Source organism: Sodiomyces alcalophilus (assembly GCF_042370955.1).
Source record: "Sodiomyces alcalophilus JCM 7366 unplaced genomic scaffold ACRALscaffold_4, whole genome shotgun sequence".
Taxonomy (NCBI): Eukaryota; Fungi; Ascomycota; class Sordariomycetes; order Glomerellales; family Plectosphaerellaceae; genus Sodiomyces; species Sodiomyces alcalophilus.
In genome coordinates this window covers 4,421,333-4,448,808 of record NW_027263535.1, presented here as the reverse complement: position 1 = coordinate 4,448,808, position 27,476 = coordinate 4,421,333, and the positions used below count along the sequence as shown (strand labels likewise).

Below are 27,476 nucleotides of genomic sequence, written 5' to 3'. Positions count from 1 at the left end.
CTCCGTCCCAAGCGTTCGTAAGGTGTCTGTGAATCGGGTATGGTATGGCTAGAGGGCGGATTTCGTTGACAGTGAGGTTGGTGAGGCTGCAACGTAAACGCGTCGTCAAGCTGGGAGCCTTGCTCATGAGCTAACAGGGAAAGACCGGGGTAGCTTATATTACTAAGCAACGCAAAAGTGGATACCTCTCTGGCCCAGGTACACCGAATTGACATTCACCGTTTTGGACGCCTCCATCAAGGTTCTGAGGACATTGGTGTTGGATTCGATCCATAGGGCGCGTAGTCTGGATCGTAACGCGTCCTCGTGGCTTACCTTGTTCTATTTTCTTTCTTTTCCTGCTCTATGCTTTCGCCTCGAGATTAGCCACATACATCATGTCACGCGACATTCGGCAGCCGGCGCTGCAAAAGATCGCTGCGCTGTCTGCTTCCAACTCCAGCACCTATTTCGACCGATCCGATCTTGACCGTTTGGCCCGCGCGTGCCATACGAGTAGCAGAGTCTCGCCTGTAACCAATGGATACTCTTCAAAGCAATCGTCTTCGCTTGGCCGGGTGCCGATGGTAAATAATTACATTGTCCCAACCCTACGCAACTCAAGACTGATTAGCCCCATAGACGATTCGCGAATTCGAAGTCCTCCTTGCTCTCTGCAAGGCTGCGCCCGCCGTCAGAACCGGTCAAAGTGCCCAAAGACTCGCCCACCAGCTAGCACCCTATCTTCGCGAAGCCCACGTTCAGGTCTTCGTACCGTCCCCGTTCTTTAAAAAAATCGAGCCGTCCCCGACTGAAGCCTTCGCCTTTAATGTCACCGCTGCCTTGTTGTCGCTCGGTTCTAACTTTACTGACCTGGAGGAGACGGTCTCGGATAGCATCTGGGCTTTTATTAATGCCTGGGGTCACCTAGCCGGTGCTGTACTACCGGAAAATGCACACGACGGCGAGGATCCGGGCCTGGAAGATGCGATACAAACGGCGACTCTTGCGGTCTCCCTCATTGGCTTCCTCGACGCCGCCTCAGCACAGGCAGACTTTTGGAGAGCGGGTGGCAGGCTTGCGTTGATACAGAGAATCAGTGGACTACTGTCGGAGTCGTTTCTGATAGCTGTCGAGACGGCCTTCTCAACGATACGGAATACACACAGCACGGATCGTCAAACCAAGGAATGGAAGAGACATATCCGCCATTATTCCGCCAGTGGTCGACCTCTCGGAGCCATGCTCCTCCAGAGGAGCGTCATGTGGCTCCATGTCGCCGGCACCTCCCTCCTCGTCACAGAGTCTTCCCTGCTCAAGGATACGCACATTCTCGACCTGCTCCTAGCGGGGAAAAATGACGTTCGACCGTCTTCGCCTCGCAGCCGTGAAGTGGACCTACGGTCGCTTGATTTCTATGCGACTATGGCCATGGACCAGATGAACCATCTTGAAGCCAGTGCTGATTTCATTAAAATCGGGTCGGCCTTGGACCAAAAGTTGGCACTTACCACCAAGTCGGCTGCCTTGATCAGCTACCTCAACTGTTTACTGTTGAACGAAGATGCAGCAGATGCGGACTTGCTCATGGCATGGCTGGAAGAGGCATTGGGAGACCCACTGCAGATGGCCGATGGAGTCTTGGCTTCTGTCGTTCTAAAAGCATTGGCGTTAATTTGTGTCATCTCGCCCACCTATGCTACGTCTGTCAGCCGTCTCCTGCCCAGGTTTATCGTCCAGGCCGGACCCGACTCGGCAACGGTTGCCATTGCCTCCCAATGCCTGGCTCACGTTCTGCAGAGACTGTCTCACGACGCGGTCATCACTACGCTGTACACACTCGGCAACGTTCTGAGCCACGATTCAGACAGCACTCTGACCAGCGGTACCCACGGGGGAGATATAACCGCCGATGGTCTTGGTGCGGTGTACGCCGGGAGGCATTCGGCTGGCAGCAGCATCTCCCTCCAAATCAATGGCAAAGAAGAGACTTCGGTGGTGTGGGAGAATGTCATCCAAGCCGTGTGTGGTATCGCGGCCGCATGTGGGGATGAGAAGATCACGGCCCTTGCGCAGTCCATGCTGCTGCAGAAACTTGACAAGATCGACCCTGCTATTGATGCCCGGATCATCACTGGCGCGGCCACGCTTGCTTTAAGGGGCGGGCAACTTGAGTTCCGTTCTCTCTTGAAATTATACTCCAAGATGTCTCATACTGGTGTCCTTGAAAACAGGACATTCCTTCTAGAGGCTGTAAGCGCGATTCTATCCCGTCTCTTGAAATCCGACAAAAGACGTAAGCTAACCTGTGAGTTAGGTGATGAAAGCCCGCATTCACCTGTCCAAGACTCTTCGCCGAGGGTCGCCGCTCTATGACATCTACTGGGAACATCTCCTAGAGAGCATCCTATCGATCGGAGACGTACATCGGTCTCACCAGCTTAAAGATTCTGACCTCCAGCTTGCTGCCCAGGAGATTGCTCAGCTCCTTCGGCCGCTGGCTGTCCTGATGTCCTCAAACGACCTCGCCTTCAACTCATCTGCGGATGACGAGTCCGACTCTCATGCGATGCTCAGGGACGTCTGGTTCAACATTGTTGTTCATGGTCTCACCGCGCAGACTGATCTCGGCAGGCAACATCTCAACGAACTTCGTCTAATGGCCATTCACTCGCCACCCCTGGTTGCGGAGCAGCGAGGCGAGCAGCTTGAAAGTGACATTGAGCTAAACACTGTCCTCCGTCGAGGGATGAGTCCCGAGAGGGAGTCCTTCCAGAAGAAGCTGCTCATCGACTTGGTTCCTACCAAAGCTACTGACATCAAAGGGCTAAGCTACCGCAAGGTCATCTTTTTGCAGTCGGCTTACCTCGTTGAAAGCCTGCGCGCCGACTCGGGCGATTGTACAAAGGTGTTGTCGTACTTCTTGGAGCCTAGTATGCGCCGGAATGATTCCCACAACACCATGGAGGGAGTCGCGGCCGCTGTGGTCGACAGGTATCTCCGCAAGTCGCTGGCAGGCAACGACTCGAGTTTCTCGGCGCAGTACGTCGCGGGTCAGCTGGCCACCATTTTCTGCAACTGCTGCCATCGGATTGAACGGGTGCAGCAAGCGGCGTTTGTCTGCGCAGACCGCATTATCAAGGACGTACCATCGGCTCTATGCCACCGATCTTCCCTCTTTGCACTTTTGGAACTGCTGTCTCTTATGTGGTCTAGCTGCGTAGAGGCTGAGACGGATATGTATTCCCCGCGCTCCGACTTTACATCCACATTGGGTGGTGTGTCGGTCGCTTTATCCGACGATTACGACTTTCGCCGCCAAACGCTCGATGCCCTGTATCGCAAAGCCAAACAATGGGTATCCGGTGTCATCGGCCTCGCCCCCCTCGATGTCAAGGGGCTCCTTCAGACGTACCTGTCCGAGTTCAGCGACGCGGGGGCTTACGGACACATCTCCCTTGGGCGATCCTTTGCGCTCGAGCTGGCGTCGCTCATCCCCTCTACGTACCACAAGCTGCAGTCTCTGGACCCTGTCGGGAGTTTCAACGTCAACGCTGCTTCGGATTTCGTCGCTCAGTACACGACCCGCCAAGAATATCGATATGGAGAGACATTGCCTGATCGTGGTACCGAGCTGGTGAGCTTCATGCACTTGAATCATAGAACATCGTTCGCTCCGTCGTCTATATCATCGGCTTCGGAGAGTACCAACGCAGCCACAGCGCTTGCCCACGTTGAAGCACGCCTGAAAAGCGAAAAGTCGACGGGGCTTGGCGAAGTCCGCGACATACTGCGGCGTGCCGCTGCTCTCCTGTGTCGTACTAGCCGTGACGAGTCTGATGTGGCCCATTACCTCGTGAGCATTCCCTTTACCATGTTCACCAAGGAATCGGTGAAACTTGGCGTCTCGTTGTGGCTCGGCGTCATGAATGAAAATCCACGGCTGGAACCTCGACTCCTCTCCGAAATTGCCCAGCAGTGGGAGCTCACGATACAACGAGGGCTCGGACTATTCAGCCGAAAAGTAGCGTAGGTCTCACAGTCGTTTGTTTCTTGTCCCATGAATCTACTCGAACTAACTGGGTTGCAGACATTCCGATCCGTTCTACCTCCGCAAGGAATTAGCTCCCAGTGACCTCGAGGGGATTGCAAGGCACAAGCAGCACATTCACGACGTCTTGTCCCCCCATATGCGCCTAATCCAGTTCTTCGACAGCCACTTCAATGCCACTCGTCTGGGAAGCCCCGACATCCAACGAATCTTCCTCCGACTGCTCGATTTCACACTCCAAGCCATTCGGACATCGACGACGCATCCCATGGCTAGAGAGTTGAGGTATCAAATTGTTCTCTTCGGGCTGAAGGTCCTCCGATTTTATACTACGATTGGATCGGTTGCTCAGTTGCGGCTGAAGGATCAGCTTCTCTCCGCCGCACTCAGCTGGTTTAGAGCCGCGCCGAGATGGTCGTATGGCAGCAACAATTTACAACTGAAAACCGAACTTCGACTTCTTTCGGACGTTGCTGTCGCATTGAAACAGGTCTCGCATATTGCAACGCAGGGCACCGGTGGCGCTCGTTCTCTCCAGGCCAAGGAGCAGCTTCTACAGCTGCTCATTGAGAACGAGTATAATCGCCTCTCCGTTTGGGTTCGCCCCCTGGAACCTCACAAAGCCCACTTTCTCGGCCAAAACTCACACAAATCCGCAGTCGAGGTAAGACTAGCTGCTATCGCCCTTTCCCGAGAAATTTGCTGCTGACCCGAATGAAAGAATGCTGTCGCTCCTCTCGTCAGGACTGCGTGGGCAGAAGATCCATCAATCGCTATCCAACTGGCAACGATATTCCAGATGCCGCGTATCCATAAGGAAGTTCGCTGGCTGCTGCTGAACTTCCCCGCGAAAGCAGTGTCGGAACCAGAAGCCCTCCCCATTCTCTTGAGCGGCGCTCTGCCTGAGGATGTCAGCTTTCAGTTGAAGGTGAGCCCCCTTCGCTCATCGCCCAAGCTTCTCAGGGCCATGCTGACAAGGACAGTACCTGCTTTTCTGGGCTCCTGTAAACCCAGCGACGGCGGCGACATACTTTTTGCCGGCCTACCGCAATAACCCGTACATGATACAGTATGCAATGAGGGCTTTGGAGAGCCACTCTACTGACGTGACGTTCTTTTACGTCCCTCAGATAGTGCAGACGCTTCGCTACGATGCACTGGGATACGTCGAACGATACATCTTAGAAACGGCCCAGTTCTCGCAATTGTTTGCCCATCAGATCATTTGGAACATGAAGGCGAACGCCTACAGGGACGACGACGGGACAATCGTGAGACTAGACTTCCTAACTACGTTACTACTGGGAGGCGTACATACTGACATCCGAGACAGCCCGATGACATAAAACCCACACTGGACACGGTCATGGAAAAGATGGTATCGAGCTTCAGTGATGTTGATCGAGACTTCTACGAGCGAGAGTTTTCCTTCTTTGATGAGGTGACGAGCATCTCCGGCAAGTTGAAGCCCTTCATCAAGCGGCCGAAGCCCGAGAAGAAACAAAAAATCGAGGAGGAGTTGCGGAAGATCAAGGTGGATGTTGGCGTCTACCTTCCCATCAGCTCGGATGGCGTCGTCATTGGTATCGACCGAAAGTCGGGCAAACCGCTGCAGAGTCACGCCAAGGCGCCGTACATGGCGACCTTCCGGGTCAAGAAGAGCAAGGCCGGCTCGGCCCAGGGCGAGAACATGCTGGAGGAGGCGGGAAAGAGCGGTAGTCAACCCAAGGACGACCAGACGATCGAGGTTTGGCAATCGGCCATCTTCAAGGTTGGCGACGACTGCCGACAGGACGTTCTCGCCTTACAGATGATCAGCGCATTCCGGGGCATTTTCCATAGCGTCGGGCTGGAGGTCTTTGTGTACCCGTACCGGGTCACGGCCACTGCTCCCGGGTGCGGCGTCATCGAGGTGCTGCCCAACTCCATCTCCCGGGACATGCTCGGCAGGGAAGCGGTCAACGGGCTGTACGACTACTTCATCTCCAAGCATGGCAACGAGGACTCTCTCCGATTCCAGAAGGCTCGCAACAACTTTGTCAAGAGCATGGCCGCCTACTCGATGATCTCCTTCCTGCTGCAGTTCAAGGATCGCCACAACGGCAACATCATGATTGACGATGCCGGGCACATCCTCCACATTGACTTTGGGTTCTGCTTCGACATTGCTCCCGGCGGGATCAAATTCGAGCGGGCCCCTTTCAAGCTCACCACCGAGATGATGGCCGTCATGGGCGGCTCCACCGACCACCAGGCGTTCCAATGGTTCGAGGAGCTCTGCGTCAAGGCGTTCCTCGCGAGTCGCCAATACTGTGAAAAACTAAGCCAGATCGTCCTCCTCATGATGGACAGTGGGCTGCCTTGCTTCAAACCGGAGAGCGTCGAGCACTTCAAGGAGCGTTTCGTGCTGGAGCGCAGCGAGCGTGAAGCCGCCGAGTTTATGAGGGACCTCATCCGGAAGAGTGCGGGCAGCTACTCGACTGGTATTTACGACCAGTTCCAGCTGCTGACCAACGGGATTCCTTATTAGGGATGTCGTGTCGCCCAGGTTCGGTTTGTTCGCAGTCGGCATGAGAGTAGAATGGGACACGCGGAGGCCGGTCTGATTCGCAACTTTTCTTTCTTGCCACTGCCTGTTCTGGTTTCTTTTCCTCCCCCTTATTATCTAATAACCCTCTTCGAATGTATTCCCTTCAGCTGTGTCCTTACTCCAGGAACTCATGCGCCAGCAATACCCAACTACGTATTCACTCTTCTTTCAAATATCTGGGAGCCGTCCAAGAAAAAGCCCATTATAAGTTCCAGGTGTCCAACGGAATATGCGTCATTTAATCTCTCTAGTTATTTTCTTTGAGATGCTCTCTGCGAAGTCCGGTTTGAAACACTGTCCTCTGACCAAATTCCTAAGACAAGAGCATGGAGTGGATTCAAAAGAAAACAAAGTACTGACATGTTCTATTACGTGTTGATGTGCGTTTGAAAGTTGTAGGTGGCGTAATCAACGTGGACAAAAGCTCGATCGACGATCGGGACAGATTCGAGGAAGTAGGTGATGACCTCGCTGAGATCGTGACTATCCTTGAGAAGCATGTCGGCCGACAAGACGATATCAACCTCGACGAATAGTCTGTCGCCGGCGTGGTAAGCGCGCAAATTCTGGATTTGCTTGATGGCGGTCGAGAAGCGCATGGTGAGATACAGCACTAGATGGTACGTTCGTGTCAGGGAGCTGAAGCGCCGACTAAACTTCGGCGTGGGAGTTTACAAAAACTCTCCCTTTCACTTACATAGGTTGCGCTCGTCGGGAGTGGCAGAGAAGCCCGTCAAATTGCGCACGTGGTGCATCGAGGTCTGACTCCAATTGACGATGACGACCAGAGAAAGGAGGAGACCACCGAGGGCGTCGAACCACCAGATATGGGCGTAGAAACCGACAATGGGGAAGAAGATGGAGCCGGTGTTGAAGATCACGTCGGTCATGGCGTCGTCGGCCAAGGCGCGAACGCTCGAATTCTTCACGAGGCGGCACCAGAGCCAGCAGGCACCCTTGATGACGACGGTGCTAATCATGACAGCCATGGCGGGGACACCCCTGAGACGTTTCCGAGCGTTAGCGAGAGATGATTTACCCCTATTGCGGAACATCTGAACAACAACGGAACAACCACTAACAGTTGAATGACGGTGCGATCGGACGATGCGAGTCGCTGGAAAGCCTCCAAGGCGACCTGGGAAAAGGAGGTGACCATGACGATAGAAAATACTAGGACACCTATGGGTTCAAGACGACCTCGGCCGATGGGGTATCGAAACTGGTCATTCTGGCTCGCGGCTACGAGGCGGGTGGTTGTCCAGACGATGGCAGTGCTCAGGAAATCGAGTGCGGCGTCGACGAGACTGGCAAGGACGGAAACGGAGGGAACGGAGGCGACGACAAAAATCTTAGCCACCAACAGGACCGAGTTGGCAAACAGGTTGACCCAGATAGCTATGGTCACGATAGGGTCGCTGCTGTCTAGATCGGCACCTTCGAGCCAGGGGATTTCGGGCTTGGGGTAGTCGCCATTGGGTCGACCTTCCTCTTCGTCCCAGGCTGCCTGGTCGCGATCCGTAGGGACAAGCAGAGGCGTTGTCTCGGTAGATCGGAAGATGTCTTTCGGGTTTCGTTTGCGCTTGTTATTGGGAAGGCCGTCCGCCGGGGCGGCACTCGTGGCGGTGGGCTCGTTACCCCTGTCTGTAGCTCTAGTTGCGTTGTCCGCCAGAGGAGGCTCCTCAGAGATGGTGCGAGGGGCGCCAACGGGGCGGAAGGCAGATGCGTCCAGAGACTGGCAGTACTCGTTCAAAAGCTCGTGAGGCACAGAAGAGTCCAACAACTGGTCGATATAGAGGTACATGCGGATGAGGTCGTTGTTTCGTTCGTAATACTGCCGCAGGGCCCGGGGCATAGCCTTGAGTTGGTCCTTGGTTTTCCAATACCTCTCCCACTGACAGCGGGGGTTGCTGTTTCCAATGAGGCGCATGCTCCTCATCTGCGGACTGAAAATCAGCTGGCTCAGGCGGCGCTCCTCGGATGTCCGGCGGCGGGGTGGGGCATCGTCCATGTCAGGATCTCTGCTCCGGAGCCAAAGAAAGGGAGTGGTGTCATCCACGTCGTCCCCATTTCCGTCCCTGTCGACGGGATGACAGTGGTCGTGCCCATTGAGGGCATCACCTGTATGGAAGTGGAGGGCTTTGTCGGCCGTCGTCTGGGCATCTCGTACACTCGCACTCGAGCGGTTCCGGATGAGGGTCGCCAAAGTGCCATTTCCGTGGGTAGCGAGGGGATATGGATATGGATCGGAGTCGGGATGAACCACAGTCGAGAGCCTACGTCGCGACGAGGCTCCAGGGGAGCTCATCGCGGACGTCCACCAACACGCTTCGTCACCAACTAATGCCAAGAGTACTTCAGGACAGGGATGTCAATTGAAGCTTCCGAGACAGCATCTGGAAAATGACGACATTGTGCAGAGGCTTCGGACGCAAGAGGCATATTTTACCCCAGTGGTAAGTTTAGGCGAGGGTTTAGCCAGTAAGAACACTCCGATTAATCCTTATCGCAAGATCCATGTGCACGGCTCGGCTGCCGAGTGGCTCAGCCGCCTGATTTTGTATTTTCTTTTGGGTTGGTTTGTACGGGTGGGGCCGGGAGAAGCCCTAGGGGTGGGGTAGCGGAAGTCATTTCTCTCCTCCTTACGTACATCGTACCTAACTACCGACCTAGGAAGGTGGGTGACGTGCCTTCGCGCCGTTGAGTCACGAGTGCATACCGCCCGGCCTGAGCTAGTACGTCGTATATACCTATGATTACCTGAGTATATGTACTCCTAGTCACTTTGACTTTGTCTTTTTGTTTTCGCCCAATCCCCTTTGCAACGCCTCAATACCTACCCCTTCGTTGATATACGAACACGTTGTACACCGACATTTGCACGTGGCTACCGAGTATTCGTAAATATTGAAATTGCTAGCAGGTCATCATGGTTGGTAGGTCCAACCCCTTTTCCCTCTTATCTCGAAGGCTTGTGTGTAACGTGTGACGGGCACTGGTACGTCTTTTCTCTTGCATCCTCTTCTTTGATAACCACATCGTACAAAGCTGACAACGCTCGTTGCACAGACAAAATACGAAGATCCACATTCCGCTTCTACGTCTCCAAAGCAGGGGGCTCTATTTCCGGATCCTGACCCGGAGTCTGACGAGGAGGACAACATGGAGGAGCACGACGTTCGAGGGGATACAGAGTCGGAAGGGTCAACTGGACAGGAAGATGATTTCGTCCTGCCATTTCAAACGCCTCGCCCGCTACCGCAGGAGAGCGATTTGCAAGACGGCATGCTACCCCGCGATATGCCGAAACGGACAACGTTTTACGATCCGGTGGACGAACGCCGAATGAACCAAGAGGATGCCAAGCTATACTACCAGCGAAACCCTATCGGACAGAGGCCAAGCGTTAGTAACACTTGGCCTCGAGCTACGCCGAGCGGAAGTCCCCTCTCGAACGCCCCGGTGAGGGCATCTCGCGACGGTGCATCTTCTGTGCGGAGCATCGAACATGATGACGAGCCCTCTACATCGACGTCGTTGCCTGGCCTGCCGACCGACCCGACACAACCTCGGCCTCGTAGCGTTTCACCTTCGGTCTACCCTACGGGAATCGAAGCGCATGATTTGGCGGCGGCATCCAATGCCCAAGAGCTACCAGGGCAGGCTGACAGAGCCGGAGGTTCTCGCAACATCGTCGTACCAGTCACTGACCCCTATTCCGCCTCGGACCCTCTTACCCAGGGTCTTTTCGACGAGAATACGGATCCCGAAATAACTGCTGAACTCGCCTCTATTTCCAAGAATGTACGAGAAATCTTGGAACTACGGCGGAGATACATCAATCTTTCGCTTCAAGGCCCGGATGACAACCCCAAAGACGACCCGTCGTGGGAAATCTACCCGCCTCCGCCGGAACCGGCCTGGGCTCATCAGCATGCCATGTACAGGGATGGGGCGACTCCAACCACCAGCGCCATGACCAGCCTGCAAAGCAGTGCCATCCTCCCAGCACCGGCCACGTCCCAACGACCTTCGACCGAACCTGATGCGGGACCTTCGAAGCGCACTCCCAAGAAACGGAAGGCCGGACAGGACATCGGAGGGGATTTTGTGTTGGAGGACCTTCTTCCCGTCCCTGGAGGCTCGGACATGACCTTCAAGCTCGATGATAACGGCGTGTATCAGGTCTATGAAGACGCAGAGGCAGAGAGCCAGGATCGCCCGGCTTTCGTGGTACCCACGATCAGGAATTTCTACATGGATCTTGATCGGATCCTCCTTGTATCCTCGGACGGACCCAGCAAGAGCTTCGCTTTTCGCCGACTACAATACCTCGAGGCCAGGTTCAACCTCTACTCGCTTCTCAATCTGCAGTACGAGACGGCGGACAGCAAAAGGGTGCCGCACCGCGACTTTTACAACGTTCGCAAAGTCGATACTCACGTGCACCACTCGGCCTGCATGAACCAGAAGCACCTCTTGCGGTTCATCAAGAGCAAGATGAAGAAGTCTCCTGATGAGGTTGTGTTGTTCCGAGACGGGCGTCACCTTACCCTCGCGGAGGTGTTTCAGAGCATCAACCTGACTGCCTACGACTTGAGTATCGACACTCTGGACATGCATGTGAGTCTGCCCCGTCGACCCGTCTCTGTAGGGGGTTGCATCTTGGTTGTAGACTAGGCGCGCTAATTCGCATCGGTAGGCACACACGGATTCGTTCCATCGTTTCGACAAGTTCAACCTCAAGTACAACCCCATTGGTGAATCACGGCTTCGGACCATATTCCTTAAAACAGACAACTACATCCAGGGACGGTACCTTGCCGAGATTACGAAAGAAGTCATTTCCGACCTCGAGTCCAGCAAGTATCAGATGGTGGAGTGGCGGATATCCATCTATGGCAAGTCCCTCGATGAGTGGGACAAACTTGCGGCATGGGTGATTGACAACAAGCTGTTTTCGCACAATGTGCGATGGCTGATCCAAATCCCCCGGCTGTACGACGTGTACAAGGCAAGCGGTCTCATGGACAGCTTCGAGTCTGTTGTCAAAAACGTATTCCAGCCTCTATTTGAAGTCTCCAAAGATCCATCGAGCCACCCCAAGCTTCACATCTTCCTCCAGAGGGTCATCGGCTTCGATAGCGTGGACGACGAGAGCAAAGTCGAGCGTCGTCTGTTCAAGAAGTTCCCGGTGCCCAAGGTGTGGGATTACAAACAGAACCCCCCGTATAGCTACTGGATCTACTACCTCTTCTCCAACATGACGTCGCTCAATGCGATGCGGAAACGCAGGGGGTTCAACACGTTTGTTCTGCGGCCGCACTGCGGCGAGGCGGGCGATAGCGAGCATCTCGCCGTCGCGGCACTTTGCTGCCACAGCATCAGCCACGGCCTGCTGCTTCGCAAGGTACCGCTGCTGCAGTACGTGTACTACCTTGACCAGATTGGCATTGCCATGTCGCCCCTGAGCAACAACGCGCTCTTTTTGGCATACGAACGGAATCCGTTCTACCAGTACTTCAGGAGAGGCCTCAACGTCTCGCTCTCGACGGACGATCCGCTGCAGTTCGCCTTCACCAAGGAGCCGCTCATGGAGGAATACGCCGTCGCGGCCCAGATCTACAAACTGACCTCTGTCGACATGTGCGAGTTGGCCAAGAATTCGGTCAAGCAGAGCGGCTATGAGAGGTCGATCAAGGAGCAGTGGCTCGGACCCGACTTTCACCTCCCGGGCAAGGCGGGGAACAGGATGATAAAGACCAACATCCCCGATCGTAGAAAGGAGTTCCGGTACCGAACGCTCCAGGATGAACATATCATGTAGGTGAAATCTGGAGTCTCGACCTTGATTCGCACCATGCTTACTCTCGGAAACAGGATCGAGCGATACGCCAACTATGTCATCCCGGGGTCTAGCGAACCTCGAAGTCCGCCCCCTGTGGACCCTGGGGCCAGTCAGGGCGGCATTGAAGGGACCCGTTGAAGGGGTAGTTGAGGAACATGAACTGAGTTGATTAAGTCTCCGTTTGACATTCGGCAGCGTGGCTTGTCCTCTTCGAAACCAACATAGGCTATGAGGTGTGAGTGTTTTCCAGTGCGGAATGGCGTTTCTTTGCCCCTCGCCAAGCCAGGAGTAGCGGATGCCGGGGCCATGAATGGTTATGTCGGCGTAGCTGGCCCGGACGACATCATGGTCAGACACGTAGTTGAGGTTCAGAATAAACGTGGCTATGCCAGTAGATACGTTGTTATTATATCCTTTCATCAGACTTGAGAAAAGACGACAGGCGGCTTGAGATTCGAACAATGGACGGTAACGAGTAATCAAGGCACTACTAGTGTCGATAAAACGTAGGACCTTTTTCTGCAGCCATCAAAATTGGATTGAACGTCTGAGTTCCGGTGTCTCATGATGAATGCGCCCTCATTACCCCTTTATCCATACACCTGATACCTGATATAAACTGACCACCCTCGGACTGATGTGCGGGTGTAGGTCGACCTGGATCTGGGCGATCATGATGAGAAGATATGAGTGATTGGAAGTCGAAAATCCAATAAGCGATGACGAAGTGACAAGGATGATGCTCGGAGGAGAGGACATGGCATCGCAAGATCAAGCGAAGCCTGGGTACAGCGACTGTGCTGTGCATCTATCTACAAATCTCATTTGGACTTGTTACGCCCTGCCAGGACTTGTGATATTTCCCCCGTCTTCCTTTCCCGGGAATGTCGATTGATCAAGCAGAGAATCCACCAAGGGCCTGGCTGAATCGGCGTTCAGATGCAGAGGAGCAAGCAGGGACGCAAGCTAAAAGTTCAATAAAGACATGCTTCAAAGGCGTTTCTTTAACTGGTCAACCTGAAGACGGCTTGGCTAGGATGTCGCCCACGACCTTTGCAGTGGCCTGGACGATCAGACTATGCTCAGCGGCATGGATGCGGTTCTCGAGATCCTCCAGAGTGTCGCCCTGGCGGCACTCGACCGTCTGGGTCATGATGGGCTCGCCCCTGTCGACCTCGATGGTAACATAATGGATCATGATACCCGTGTGGTCGTTCTCAAGCTTGCCGGCCTGGAAGTCTCGGTAGGCTCTTTCGATTCTGAAGGCCCATGAGCATTTAAATCCGCAGCAAAAAACGACATTTGAAAGGAGGACTTACGCATTTGCACCGTCGTATTTTCCTGGAGGGGCGGCAAACGACACAATCAGCATACGATTGACGGACAATAGAGAAAGCATGATTGACAGAAGCAAGGGATTCGGCGTCTCAAAGAGTCAGTCATACCAGGAAGGGCCGGGTGGAGGTTGATCACGGGGACGCCGGCAGCACCGACTGGTGTCAGGAACGGCTCGCCAAAGACGTGCATCCAACCGGCCAGCACAACGAGGTCGGGCTTGTCCTCGAGGACCTTCTCGGCGAGGGCGGCGTCGTAGCGTGCGCGGGCGTCTTTCAGCCTGGCCTCGTCCTTCTCGCCCTTTTGCTGGAAGCCGCCGGAGACGAGGTTGAAGTAGTCGGACGGGATGCCGGCCTTTTGGGCCCTGGTCGCGGCGAAGGCGGTCTTGCGGTTGACGAAGACCTTGACGATGCGGCTCCTCGGGATCTGGCCGGAGGCTGTGGCATCGATCAGGGCTTGCAGGTTGGATCCGTTGCCGCTGCAGAGGACGGTCAGGCGGCATTCGGCCTCGGCGCCGGTACCGGTGCCGGCGCCGGCGTTGCTGACGTCGGGATTGGTGTTAGTAGCCATGGCGCCCGAGCGCGCGAGGTATGGGGATTCCGGGATATTCGGGTGGTGTTTGCTCTCCCCTGCCAGGTTGCTCCGTGTGTATCCTACGACGCACTTATGCGCGTTTCGATGCTTAGAGGTTTAGAGCAAGGCGGGTGTGGTGAGGGAAAGTTAGTGTTGAGGCGGGGGAATGAAAAGCTTTTAAAGAGCGCAGTAATTTGTCTGCCGAAACAACTACCAAATACAAAAGTCTCATGAAAAATTGACCCAAACTACATTTTTTGAGCTTTACGTCGTGTGCCAAGTCTCCCATCAATGGTTTTGCTTTGCGACTAATAAACTCGAAATACATATATTTAATATATGATTGATGTGAAGGGAAATGGTGATCAAAAGGACGTCCTTTTTACACAACTGCATGGTCTGACGTTGCGGGGTTAATGATTCTGAGCGACCCTGACCGCTGTAATAAGTTTGCGAAGTACATACGTATTCGTACTATTATGTCGAGGTTTGCTGCTGATTAGTAACCGGATTATCTTGAAGATACTTCGTACGTAACACTCGTAAGGTACGAACTGAGAGGTACCGAGGTTCCGTGGTGGGGTAACGGTCCCGTGACGACGACATCATCCATCACGGAGAGATACCTACCTGTGCCACGATTTCTCACAGTCCTAGTGATATCCAGCTGAACATCTCTTCTCCCTGTTCCGGGATTCATGGTTGGATAAAAGAAGGCGAAGGAAAACCCGACAGATCATGAGTTCCAAAGAGTTCCCCTCTTTGCTCCTTCTCCCCCCACCACCAACACCAGCTACGCGGGTTTCCCTCAGCGCAGCGTACCGACCTTCGTTACAGGCTGCTCTGACGAAAACCAGAAATCATGACCGCCCAACCACGTTATTCATTGCGGTGGTGAGCCCCATATTGAGCGGGACCAGTTCGCGGGACAAGAGGCTCTCGTGGTCCCACGCCCAGAGTATCTTGGCCGGACTGTATAGTCTCGTCGCCGCCATATGCGCGGACGCTGGCATCCCAGGCGAGGTGGGAGGTGGACCGGGGTCCGTGGACGCGCGCATCCTCCTCGTCGATGACCACGACCCCGTGGGACGATATGGAGAGGCCGGGAACAAGGCGGCCGTCGTGGCCAACAACACCGCCGTCGTGGACCTGGCGACGTTTGCGTGCACGTATCGCCCGTGGAACTTGATATTGTACCCCGAAGGCGAGGCGGCCTACCGCGTCCGGGCTTCGTTCCTTGAGTGTGCGGAGCGGCGGCAGACCATCCTACAGAGCCAACTGGTCGCCGTGGAGAGTGGCCTGACCATGAACGACAAGACGACGGCCGCGCAAGCAGCGACAGATATCGACGGCGCGTCGGGGCACGGAGGTCGGGGCGGGCCACAAAGCTACCAGACGGTGTGTTTGGGCGGCACGTTCGACTACCTCCACGCAGGCCACAAGCTGCTGCTCACCGGCGGAGCTCTCCTCCTGCAGATCCCGGAACGCGGGGTCGTCCAAGAGCAGCCGCTTCATCGTGGGCATCACGGGGGATGCGCTGCTCAAGAACAAGAAATTCGCCGAGTACGTCCAGGCATGGGACGAGCGGGCACTGGCGGTGGTGGACTTTGTCTCCTCGCTCCTCGATCTACGAGATGAAGGGTGGAAGGAGACGTGGGGATCGACGGGGCCGGCGAGGTCTATCACGCGGAGGGAACCGGGCCGGATAGAGGCCGAGTTCCGGGACGGGACGGTCAAGCTGGAGTGCGTGGAGATTCAGGACGCGTTTGGGCCCACCATCACGGACGAGGGGGTCGAGTCGCTCGTGGTCTCGGGGGAGACGAGGGCGGGAGGACAGGCGGTCAATGAAAGGAGAAAGAGCCTCGGTTGGAAGGAGCTGGATGTGTACGAGGTGGACGTGCTGGATGCGCAGGAGACTTTGGACGACGTCGAACCCGGGAGTAGGGAGGATTATTCGTCCAAGATTAGCAGCACGGCGCTTCGGCAACAGAGGGCCAATGCAGCGGCGAAGGGATTGACGAGTTGAGTGGCAGGGGTGGGGGTTCCCAGATTCGGCCAGGGGTTCCAAAGGTAATCAATCTTGTGTGACCGTCAGATGTGCCGATGCATCTGCATTGTGGTGTTACACGGGACCGTTCAAGCGGTTCGCCTAGGTGAGGGAAATGAGCTCGGTGAGTTGCGGCTTGTTGGACAAATGTCTTGTCTGAAGAATCACCATGCTAGGTCTTGTTGCAACGACACCAACGGCAGACAGTAAGGACTAGAGGCTCAGATCTTTCTTTTCCATGTCTAGATAACACTATGTGGTCGGATTTCTTGAGGTGGCATTGAATGGCAACTCTTTTGGCCTGTCTGGGTAGCAATTTACAACACAGCAGACTCTTGTTGGAAAACCATCCTCTCCATTTTCCGTACATACATACAGGTAATGCCTTTCAAGACACCTGCCCTATGTCAATGGGTCCAATTTGCGCATAATAAGGATTCGACCATTGGTCTGCATGTCACTAACACTCAGGCCACCTACCCATAGATGCTGTTCTGGATATGATCTGCAATGTCCGCTTGGAGCGAACCTGGGACGGCGGGACAGGAAAGACGAGAACCAGCAAATTGTAGCCCGACTGCAGTGGACTGACTAGATATAATGCGCCAGGTGTTTCGCAATACCCATCTATGACGACGTCTCTCGAGCCCGTTTGTAAGCACGATGAAACCATCGCAGAACCGACTTGATCTGATTGGGTCCCAAGCACGACCGCGGAGGTCGACATTAAACGAAGCTTTTTTTTCTTTTTTTTTCTGGGCCAACACACCAACTCACTTTGGCAAATGCCTGGTCATTGGCAGCCCGCGCATCGCCAGGGGTACCTAGTTCTTTAGCGCGAGGTACGATCGAGGGGTTGGTTGGAGATGGGCCGCGGCCGGCTCGGTGACTGGACGAGGCAGAACTTTGCAACCGATCAGCTTGGCGAATGCCATTTTTGGTAAAATTACCACCCAGACCAAGATGTCAGAGACTGGTTCTTTATGGGTCTTTTGCTACTACACTATATCTTGATTCCTGTTTTAACTTGATAGTGTACATACAGTTAACCACGGATATCGTCCCAGCTGTTGGTGTGCCGGGTGCAAAAGTTGGGATTGGGTGTCACCAGCCGAGAACGTACAAAGTAATCGGCAGTCAGTCGAGAGCGTAATGTATTACGAAGTAATCGACAGGCCAGTCGTCCAGTTAGTGATGGTCTGCAAGGAACGCAAGGTCCAGCTCGTCTAGCATCGACTGCAATCGGTCTTGTATCTGCATTCCCAAGGGCCTGGAGCCTTCCGTGCAGAAGGGATAAGCGCATTATTCTAGTCTGATAAGAGTTTGCACCGGCTTAGGCACCAAGTCGCTAGTCTCGGGACGATGTATGTATGTATCTACTCCGGAACATTTATTCAAAAGACGCGGCTTCTCCCTATGGTACAGCCCAGGAGTGCGATCGATATTGGGGATGGGTGGGTGGTCATGTACACTATAACGTAGTAATTACAATGTACTTCTGGACAGTCGATTGTCGAGATTTAGGATCCGGTTCTTGGCTTCCAGGCTGATTGACTGTGGCGTGGTCCTGGTCAGCTCTGCCCTTGCACCATCCGCTGCTAGTACAGGAATGCATACGTTGTAGGTAATTTTCCCCCTTTTTACCAGCCAATGAAGCGACCTAGAATCTTCTGAGACAAAACATATACGTTGTACGTAGTGATCATCTCGTAGATACAGTAACATTAAAGACCTAAACGCCCTCAAGTCCTAAAGTGAGCAATGGAAGACCAATATTAATCCTTCTTTTTTACCCTCATTCTCACGTACGTACGAGCGCTTCATCCGCCATCTATTTATGTACTCCGTATCTCCACACAGTGCATCCAATGAGCCAAGGGGCGGGACCGGGAAGCGCTAATCATCAGTAAAAGATACCGTGATGGCTCAGTCGAGTTGCTAACCGCCTTGGGACTGGCCAATGGCATCATTCCCCATCCACCGTGCCAGCGGCTTAGCCGAAGGAGAATACCTACCTACAACGTACCTATGTACCTGAGAAACTGTTACGTTGAGCACTGGGAAAAAGAAGTAAAAAAAACGACATGGGCTGTTGGAATACGATGTCCTGCCGGCGGTACAATACTGGTGGTTAGGTAGTGAGGTGACCATCCGCTGGAGAGGATTCGATTCGTTTCCCTTTGGGCCTCTAAAAGCACAGATCCCTGGGGCCTAGGGGCCGGCCTTTGCTTTGTGACCAACACGGCCGACGAACCACTTTTCTTCTACTTCCACTTTCACTTTCACTTCCATTTCCATTTCCCTTCTCCGTTCTATCAACCCTCACCTTTCTCGCCTCTCTCGACCCGACCCCCATCCACCAACCCATACGTTCATTCGCAGGAGAGTAGGTGGCGCTTTTGAACGGTTTACGTTTCCCACAAGCCTCAAAAGCCATCGTCCGTTCTTTCTTCCGTGCGGCCCTTTTCGTCGTTATCCACTCATAAATTCCCCGACCCCAACGACCGGGCCAGTCCTACAGCGTTCGTTTTGGTTGACGTCTCCATCGCTGCTTTCATCTTTTTTTTTTTTCCTTCTCTCCCGCCTCCTTCTTTCTTCTCTTTTACCTCGCCCACCTCGTCTTTCTTTTTCTTTTCTTTTCTGCTTGGCCTTCTTTATCCCTGATTGGGACTTGCTGCCATCGTACGAAAGCCGCCCACGCCGCCATTACACCGACACTCACTTGGGAATATCCTGGCCGACGTCCTCTTCATGTGGTACATACTTTGCGACTAATAATCCGCTAATATCTTAATCATCTCGAACGACCTGTCCATCCCTTTTTAAGGTATGTCCCGAGTCGAGTCTTTCTTCTCTGTGCCTCGACTGGTGCGCCCATCCCCTTGGACCACATCCCCCTTGTACGCCTTTCTGGCCCTCGCTCGGCGGATCCAAAGACACTTGACTTGGTTCCTTCGTCCGACGAAGCGTCGACAGGGCCGACCATCACCGTTGTCGGAGATCATCACATAGTGCTGGAAGCCCCCCGTCATTGCACATCGGGAGAACATGCCATCTGACAAAGATTGACTGGCTGACCGTCCGATGCTCTTCAACAGCGATACTTCTTCATTGCCCGTACGTCGTGTCACCGGGCAACCCCGACCGCCTTGCTGCTACAGAAACGTTCCGAAATCTCACTCGCCTGCTCCCGTCGCTATCGCACTAAACTGCAGCCGACCTCGTATTAGTATTAGTCTTGTCGGCCCAGGTTCACTTTCGACCACGTCACCATCGCTGTTGATTTTATTGTTTTTATTCTTTTTTTTTTTTTCAATCTCTCTGCTTCATATCGGACCAGCGTTTTGGGCAGGCTGCTATTTGTCCCAAACTCATTCCTGATCTTTTTTGCCATCTCGCCTTGAAGCAAAACTTCCATCGATCCGGGCCCACGGCTACCTTTCTACATGCCCAAATTCTCGGTCGGCTTTGGGAGGCGGAAACCGTCCGCCGCCGACGAAGAATTGCAGAATGCACCAACATCAGGGGGCCCGTCGTTCCGAGTCTTGACAAGGACAGAGGTTGGTACCGGCAAGACCTTTGATGGCGGTGCGAGAATGGCCAAGACAACAACCCTTCCTATCCACAGGCCGAGCCTATCCCAGACTTCGGTGGAGGATAACATGTTCGCCGGCCTGGCCAACAGGTGAGTTGTCGTCCCATTTTCATTTAACCATTTTACCTCCCCCGTTTTCCATTAGAAATTCGAGCCATGCATTCCTGTCTGCTGGTCTCGCGAGACCTTGATCGTACTACATCCCTGCCACTCATCTCAGCAAAGGGATCCTCTTTATCTCTTGGCATTCCGCTACCTAATTAACTCTAGACTGACTCGGACCTCAGGGGCAGTGGGTCATCCAATACCACCAAAACTACTTCCACCGATACTTCCTCACGCCATAGCCAAGTCTCGACTGCACCATCCTCCGCCGACATTACCCACCAACAAGGAACACAAGAAGAATGGAAGGCTTCGACTAAAACCCCGCGCGGAAAAATGACTGATCCAGCGTCCCCCAAGCCTCCGTCTCGTGGCTTTCTCGAAAGGGCCGGAAGGACTTTTTCATTCGGCCAGAGGAAACATCCACCACCCGTCGTACCCTCCGTGGCAGACCACCCGCTCCCTTCTACACCGTCCACCGCGCGAACTTCGACCCTGGACGGCGACTTGGCCAGCCGTCCACGGGGGCTTACCTCGTCTACTTCCAGCACAGCCACGCCGCCCAAGCTAGATGCCCAGAATGACTTTTCCATGGATATGGGGTCGGATTTTGGCCAAATGTTCGACGGCAAGTTCAAGCGAAATAGCGTCATGACGCTGAAGGCGCTCCCTCGCGAAGGAAGTGCACCCAACGAACCGACCGGCCCGCCATCTCAGCCAGGAACCCGGCAAACCCACCTTGCTCCGACTCCGATCCACATCGACCACGCTGCGAATGTGGAACCCTCGCCGCATTCGTGGAGCAGCCAGCACTCGAACGATCGTTTATTGAACGCCAGGTCGAACCCCAGCTCGCCGCCGCCCGTTCCTCGCCATGCTTCCCCCCTCAGCTTTACCCCCAGCAGGCGGCCGTCGGATATAGTAGAGGACGAGGATGTTAATCTTCTCAAGGATTCCCTGGCTGCCAGCCAGCTGCTCGGTGGTTCAGAACATCCCGAGAAGCCTGCGACTGTGGCGCCCCTCGCCGTCTGGCATGCCCCGGCGGAAGGAAATCACTCCATCGAGCTCCTCGTCCGAGAAGAGGCCAACCGACGACAATATCTTCGAGGGAGGCTTGGCCCAGTCATCCCGCATCGCCAACCGCTTCGTCTCACGAGCGCCCAGCCCCCCGCGGAATAAGGTCATGACGCCCGCTCAATTCGAACGTTATCGCCAGGATATCGAGCGCAAGGGGTCCGCGACGGACACAGGCGACCCCTCGACCGACGGACAGAATGACGAGGAGGATGATTATGATGACGACGATGACGAAATGGAAAAAGCCAAACAGGCCGCCAAGCAGAGAAGGAAGCAAGAGGCGCACATGACCATCTACCGCCAGCAAATGATGAAGGTCACCGGTGAATCGTCCAGCTCACTGCCCTCCTCTCGCCCGAGCCTGCAGGCGTCCATGAGTTCGCCCACTCTACTAGCTCTCCCCGGTCAGCCGGGAACCGCACCGCCCCTCAAGGCCGAGGACGACGGAGACGAGGACGAAGAGATCCCACTCGCCATATTAGCCGCCCACGGGTTCCCGAACAAGAACAAGCCACCGAACCGCCTGAGCACCATGGGATCGCACCCGGATTTACGCGCCTCCATGCTTCTTCAGCCGCCCAACCGACCCACCTCGGGCATGGGGAATACCGCGGCGTCTCAAGCCGGAAACAGGGCTTCTCAGTTGCCCGCTTTTGCCAGGCGGCTACCCCAGGATCCGTTCCTCGGCGCTGGTCTGGTCAACGGGCCTCCACGCGAATCTATGAACCTCTCCGGCGGATTGACCCTTCCCCAAGCTCAAGGTGTCCTCCCACCCGGCGGCCTAGTCGGCGTCATCGCCAGCGAAGAGCGCTCGCGTGCCATGCGACGAGGCAGCCCCCAGGTCGATGCTCATCATGGCTTCAACCCGGCCATGGCCAACGGCAGTGCGGCCTGGGATCCCGCCGCGAACGGCATCCCTCCACACATGATGTACGGTGGCGCGGGAGGAGGCATGCAGCAAATGCCGCCAATGATGCTCTCGCCGGGGGATCAGGCACAAATTCAGATGAACCAGCAAATGCAACAGTTTATGCAGATGCAGATGCAGTTCATGCAGATGATGGCCGGGGGTGCCAATCCCTCCATGGGCGCTCGGCCCATGAGTCACATGCCGATGCCTTCCAATCCAGACATGAACCCGCAACGGCAGTCCTTCTTGGGTGATCCCATGTCCTTCGGCATGGAACCGCACCACCCATCCCTCGACCCGCGCATGCGGACTATGAGCATGGTACAGCCTAGTTCCGAGTCTTGGATTCATCCCGGTCCCATCGGCGGATACACTCCTTCCATTGCTCCTTCGGAGCGCAGCAACGTGGGACTGCCCGGCCGTTACAGGCCTGTCTCACAGATGCCCCCGCCCGTCTCCGAAGACCAGGGCTCCGTCCGGGACTTCCCGGGCGCCCGTCGTGCCTCGACCATGCCCAACGTGCTGAACGCATGGGATCAACCCACCATCAGGCCAGTGGGGAAGACGTCTTCACCTCCGGTGCCGCAGCCGGACTCCCGAGGGAAGCCGGACAACGACGATGACGATGATGACGAGAAGGGGTGGAAGGCCATGAAGGCGAAGCGTGAGAAAAAGCGGTCGATGTGGAGGTCGAAGAAGATTATCGACCCGGACTTGGGTGCGTTGATTTTGTGAGGAGCGACTATAGAAGCGGGCGGCGCAGGAGAGGAGAGACGAGAACCTGGGCATACCAACACCGGCCACCGTACGCTGTTCATACCATACAATAATCAGTTGATTCTCTGGAGGCTTGCATGCGAAGCGAAACTGCTTAGTCCAAAAAAAAAAGACACGAAGGATTGAACTCACTGCTCAGTCTGTACGTATGGGCTCGAATGTTTTTGTATACAGGCGCTGAGTCGGTTCATGTTGGGCGTCAACCATATTCAACCACCAAAAGGTATCTGGACACGGAAAAAAGACGGTGCTCGCATACTGCCGGTCATCATATACATTGTCATAATTCTTCGATAATTCCAAAGTACAAGACGTATCGTCGACCAACGTCCGCCCAGTTTACTGCATCCGACGTATCTTCCGTTCAGAGCCACTGCTTTAGCATCTACGTACGGTAACGTGCTCCGTGGGATGAATTGACTCGGTCCTTGATGTAGGCAGGCTCTCGCCAACCGATGCACCGAGGCAGATGCGGCTTTGCAAGTCATAATCTTTGCCGGTCACGATTAACGTATCGTGTCAGAATGTCTAGCCAATTGTATTATATCTTTTCTTTGATCTGCTGTTCATCTCTACTCAATCTTGCCCGCCGCCCACGCGTTTCGTTTCACGCCCAGCTCGACAGCGGCGAGACCCCAGTCCTCGCCGTGGTTGTGACCGCCGTTGATGCCGGCGCGCGCCTGCGCCTGCTCGTCGTTGAGCACGGTCAGGACGCCGAATATGACGGGGACGCCGGTATCGAGCTGCACGCGCATGAGGCCGTGCGATACCGCATCGGCGATGTACTCGAAGTGCATGGTCTCGCCCTTGATGAGGACGCCGATGGCGATGATGGCGTCGAACGGGCCGCCGGTGGTCCTGTCGGCGGAGAAGGAGGCCAAGTCGGCGGTGGAGGAGGCGAGGAGGTCGCCTGCCGATTCGGAGCCGCCCTTGGAGTGTTGGATTTGCGAGGCGGCGAAGAGTCTAGGGAGGTCGCGTCAAAACGAGGCTGCGAGAGGGCGGGAAAAAGTGGTGGTGGGGGGAGGGGTAACAGGGGAGAGTCGTCTTCAAGGGACATACCTCTGGACGGCAATTGGCAGCTCCCACGACCCGGGGACGGATTGTATCACAATGTTGGACTCTTTGACACCGCAGGCGAGGAGCTTGCCCTTGGCGCCATTGAGGAGGGGTTCGATGATGGTCGCGTTCCAGCGGGCGTGGACGATGCCGATGCGCAGGCCGCTGCCATCGTGCTCCTGCGGGGTAGGGCCTTTGATAGACATGGTGATGGGAGGTTGACGCGACTCGACAGTGTTGCACCGACGGGTAATTCAGGAAGAAAAGTCGACGATTGAGAGGGAGTTGGAAGCAGACTGGGAACCAAGGGTGGAACTGTGCTAGGGATGGCCGTTTGTCAAGGTAGCCAAGGGGCTGGCTGCTTTTGGACGCCAGCTTTTGACCCCTCCCTCGAGCTTTCGTCAACGGGTACCAAGGTACTGAAGTACCGGTAGTGTACTGCAAACGCTCGGCAAATCCGTACAGAGGCTATACCGCTTTTGTCCTGTCTCCACTTCCCCGATGTAGCCTAAAATAAAGTCATCGCCTACTAATTATTCGTAGGATGTAACTAACCTCAACAGCCTCCTGGGCTCGATGATGAATTACGTTGTACGTTCCAGGCTTTCCTTCTACTGTCCACAAACATACTCGACAATAATCCGTAGACATTCAGGCTCATCATTGGCCATGATACGGATTGTTCGAGTTCTTACGACTGCTGTCGCATCAAATTCACCATCCACACAATTATCTGCTGTAACTCGCATAGGCAGCATCCCAACATTGCAGTAAGAGCAGTAAGAGGGTGTTCATATTTCGACGATCTCGAAAACCACACTGCCCGCCCACAGTGCACGCAAACAGTCGTCTAATCTATGTAGGTGTATGGGGCAATGTGAAGTATACGACCAAGTATACCAAGTGTAGCCGTGGCTCACGATACCAAAATCGCTGCCAGTAGGCCAGAACACGGCGGTGTCAGTACATCAATGTGCCGACAGGAACCCACAGACAACCTTGTCTCCGGCCCTTCCATTCGTTGCCTCTCGTCTACCCGATGACCTTCTCCTTGCACTCGATGCTGCAGTCCGTCAGTAAGTATTATCGAAAACGCCGACAAGAAAGACTAACCCATGGTTATCCTTAAGCTCCTTCATCAGGGGATTGTTGAGGCTCGGGTGCATTGGCGCGAGAACGCCCCTCTCGGAAATTGTGCCGTTGAGAACTTGTTTGACGGCTGTTTGGTCCACACAGTTAACATCTCTTCTTGCCAGAAACATGCCGGGCTGAGTCTCCAAGCGGTGAACTCGGCGAAAGGAGAGCAGCTCTGCAATCAAGAGAGCCATTCAGACGAAAAAAGACGACGTTCACAGGGGGAACACTTGCCTACTCCGCAAGGGATGCCAACGAGCTTCGCCATTGCTGTATAACCGCCGGATCCAACGGGAGCGCCGTACTCGCAGAGGGTAGAGGTCAGGACTTCCTTGCTACCATCCTTGTTCTCGATCTCGAAATAATGTTGGAGGAACTAAAGGCCGGGTGTGTTGAGCATTGTACGTTCTATGCCGGGGTGCAAAGGTTATACATACCACCAAATCACGCTCACCCTCCTCATAAGCCATCTTCTGCTCAAGGGTAGCACACAGCGTATCCAAGGGGTTTCCTCTTGGGGTAATCTTTGTGTCCGAAAAGACACCAACTACACATCAATGTCAGGAAGTGTTGAGATGATAATCGCCGCGGCTTAGTGTACTTACGCCACTTCAGGCCTGCCACCAATTGCTCCTTTTCTTCGGCGCTCTTGAATGTTGTCTTGGACGACACCGCCGCCACCAGATCACTCTCGCTTGACGAGCTAGCGCCGATGAGCTGCTTCGTGGCCTCCTTCCAGGCGATGGGCTCTTTCAGGAAGTCCTGCTCCTCGTCACGAAGGAAGCCGATGTCGACGAGAACCTTGACGAACTCGGGGAAGCCGGCGTAACGGAGGGTGCCACGGATTACTGTCTGCGCCTCGGGGATGTGGTAGCTGGGAAAGGTCAGCCACGGGGAAGTTGAACATACAAACCCGTAATCTTACCGTTCCAGATAGCCACTGCTATCGCGGTTTCCGTAGGCGACGAAGTTGAAGCCCAGGAAGCCGGTGGGATACGGCTTCGCAGTTCCCATGAGGTCCTCGCCCTTCACTTCCACAATTTGGCCGTTCTCCACGTACTTGGCATTGTTCTTCAACGCCAACAGAACTCCACGGCTGCTCCAGCTGAATTTGTATCCTGAATACGGTCAGCAACCGCGGGTTTTTATGGCGAGTCGCGACGGGATATGTCAGTAAGCATTTACCTAGCGGGTTATTCGAGTCTATAACAGGGCAATTAGCTTCAACAGCATACTCTCCTCATCATCCGAGTCACGTACTCTCTGGTGCGGGCAAACCACCGCAGAAGCTCTTGAAAACGCGGATAGAGCCTCCTGCCTTGTGCACGCGATCGATGACATCTACAGCGTAGAGGTGGTCGATGCTGGGGAAGGGTAAGTTATCAGAAAGATAGGATAGGGGCACTGTGGTTGGAAGTCATACCCGGGATCAAGCTACGATGGTCAGCAAACTAAACGTGCAAGATTGGACTATTTCAACTTACCCCAATCTCGTTCATAACGGTAATACCAGCAGCCTTGGCCTCCTCGTGCAGAGCCTCCATGGCCGGGTTCACGTACGACGTTGTAACAACATGCTTCTTCGCCTTGATAGCAGCCTTGATCACGGTGGCATGGTGCGTGTAGGGAATCAGCGAGATGGTGACGTCGTGCTGGGCCACCGCGGCTTCCAGAGCAGAGGTATCATTCACGTCGAGGCTGATGGCCTTGGTGTTGGGAAAGCTGGCGGCGAGCTGCTGGGCCGAGGCCAGGGTACGGCAGGCAACGGTGACGTGCACGCCTTCTTTGGCGAGGAATTCAATGGCGGGCGTGGCGACGAAGCCGGAGCCGAGGAGGAGGGCGGAATGTGTCATGGCTGCTGTGAGTGATGCTCTGTATGAAGCTTGAGCTGGTGCAATTAGGAGGGGGTGGGAAATTCTAAAAAGTCAATTCAACAAAATAGTAAAGCTCGAGTGAGTGCCCCGCATACTGCGTCCCATGTCCCGCACACCCTAGATGAGTCATTCATCCCGATGTCGGACTAGTATACAGCACCCGTACGCTTGGCTTTGGTGAATGGTAGGATGGCTGTTCTTCAAATCATCGAGAAACATCTTTCGGCGGAACTAAACTTGTGTGATCACGGGTCGGCGGGCGCATCCCCTAGGTGCAGGCGCCAAAGCAGATCAAGAGATACATCTTTTCCGTGTTTGCGGCCCTCGCCGATCCAGCGTTTGTGACCCCATCTCCCCTCGTACACGTTAGTGACGATACGGTACCTACCCCGCTGGCGTGAGATCCCAATTCATCGGTTTACAACGTACTGTACTTCGTATGTATGCGACGTTGTGACAGTAACGTCATACAGTGTGATATGGTCATATTACTGTGGGTCAATTGACCCCTCACTTTCGTCTACC

The 27,476-nt window shown here is 54.7% G+C and overlaps 8 protein-coding genes across 8 annotated transcripts; 4 read left to right on the top strand and 4 right to left on the bottom strand.

Moving 5' to 3' along the window:
• Positions 1–377: 377 nt before the first annotated feature.
• On the top strand, positions 378–6,560 carry ACRALDRAFT_2059389 (uncharacterized protein; the record flags this gene model as incomplete). Its single annotated transcript, XM_071021876.1, has 7 exons — positions 378–566; positions 622–2,232; positions 2,297–4,008; positions 4,070–4,694; positions 4,752–4,958; positions 5,014–5,301; positions 5,364–6,560. 7 exons carry the CDS (start codon positions 378–380, stop codon positions 6,558–6,560), a joined length of 5,829 nt encoding a protein of 1,942 aa, XP_070875210.1.
• A 428-nt stretch (positions 6,561–6,988) lies between these two features.
• ACRALDRAFT_1076505 (uncharacterized protein) lies at positions 6,989–9,062 on the bottom strand (the record flags this gene model as incomplete). Its single annotated transcript, XM_071018516.1, has 4 exons — positions 6,989–7,233; positions 7,318–7,622; positions 7,703–8,912; positions 9,029–9,062. The coding sequence occupies 4 exons, from the start codon at positions 9,060–9,062 to the stop codon at positions 6,989–6,991; spliced, it is 1,794 nt and encodes a 597-aa protein (XP_070875209.1).
• Positions 9,063–9,782: 720 nt separating this feature from the next.
• ACRALDRAFT_2042373 (uncharacterized protein) lies at positions 9,783–12,606 on the top strand (the record flags this gene model as incomplete). Its single annotated transcript, XM_071021240.1, has 3 exons — positions 9,783–11,243; positions 11,323–12,443; positions 12,501–12,606. 3 exons carry the CDS (start codon positions 9,783–9,785, stop codon positions 12,604–12,606), a joined length of 2,688 nt encoding a protein of 895 aa, XP_070875208.1.
• Positions 12,607–13,480: 874 nt separating this feature from the next.
• Positions 13,481–14,373, bottom strand: ACRALDRAFT_1034190 (uncharacterized protein; the record flags this gene model as incomplete). Its single annotated transcript, XM_071014964.1, has 3 exons — positions 13,481–13,727; positions 13,788–13,809; positions 13,914–14,373. The coding sequence occupies 3 exons, from the start codon at positions 14,371–14,373 to the stop codon at positions 13,481–13,483; spliced, it is 729 nt and encodes a 242-aa protein (XP_070875207.1).
• Positions 14,374–14,973: 600 nt separating this feature from the next.
• ACRALDRAFT_2035221 (uncharacterized protein) lies at positions 14,974–17,111 on the top strand. The gene is made up of 2 exons (XM_071020774.1): positions 14,974–15,791; positions 15,853–17,111. Exons 1-2 carry the CDS (start codon positions 15,115–15,117, stop codon positions 16,400–16,402), a joined length of 1,227 nt encoding a protein of 408 aa, XP_070875206.1. The 5' UTR covers positions 14,974–15,114; the 3' UTR covers positions 16,403–17,111.
• A 2,758-nt stretch (positions 17,112–19,869) lies between these two features.
• ACRALDRAFT_2042370 (uncharacterized protein) lies at positions 19,870–22,845 on the top strand (the record flags this gene model as incomplete). The annotated part of the gene is made up of 3 exons (XM_071021239.1): positions 19,870–20,108; positions 20,306–21,134; positions 21,172–22,845. The coding sequence occupies 3 exons, from the start codon at positions 19,870–19,872 to the stop codon at positions 22,843–22,845; spliced, it is 2,742 nt and encodes a 913-aa protein (XP_070875205.1).
• Positions 22,846–23,459: 614 nt separating this feature from the next.
• On the bottom strand, positions 23,460–24,149 carry ACRALDRAFT_1056992 (uncharacterized protein; the record flags this gene model as incomplete). Its single annotated transcript, XM_071015901.1, has 2 exons — positions 23,460–23,850; positions 23,947–24,149. The coding sequence occupies 2 exons, from the start codon at positions 24,147–24,149 to the stop codon at positions 23,460–23,462; spliced, it is 594 nt and encodes a 197-aa protein (XP_070875204.1).
• Positions 24,150–24,493: 344 nt separating this feature from the next.
• Positions 24,494–27,184, bottom strand: ACRALDRAFT_1063812 (uncharacterized protein). The gene is made up of 10 exons (XM_071016861.1): positions 26,562–27,184; positions 26,503–26,511; positions 26,338–26,443; positions 26,263–26,280; positions 26,003–26,195; positions 25,683–25,951; positions 25,515–25,624; positions 25,312–25,453; positions 25,057–25,162; positions 24,494–25,006 (listed from the first exon to the last, which is right to left on the bottom strand). Exons 1-10 carry the CDS (start codon positions 26,928–26,930, stop codon positions 24,976–24,978), a joined length of 1,353 nt encoding a protein of 450 aa, XP_070875203.1. The 5' UTR covers positions 26,931–27,184; the 3' UTR covers positions 24,494–24,975.
• Positions 27,185–27,476: the final 292 nt, after the last annotated feature.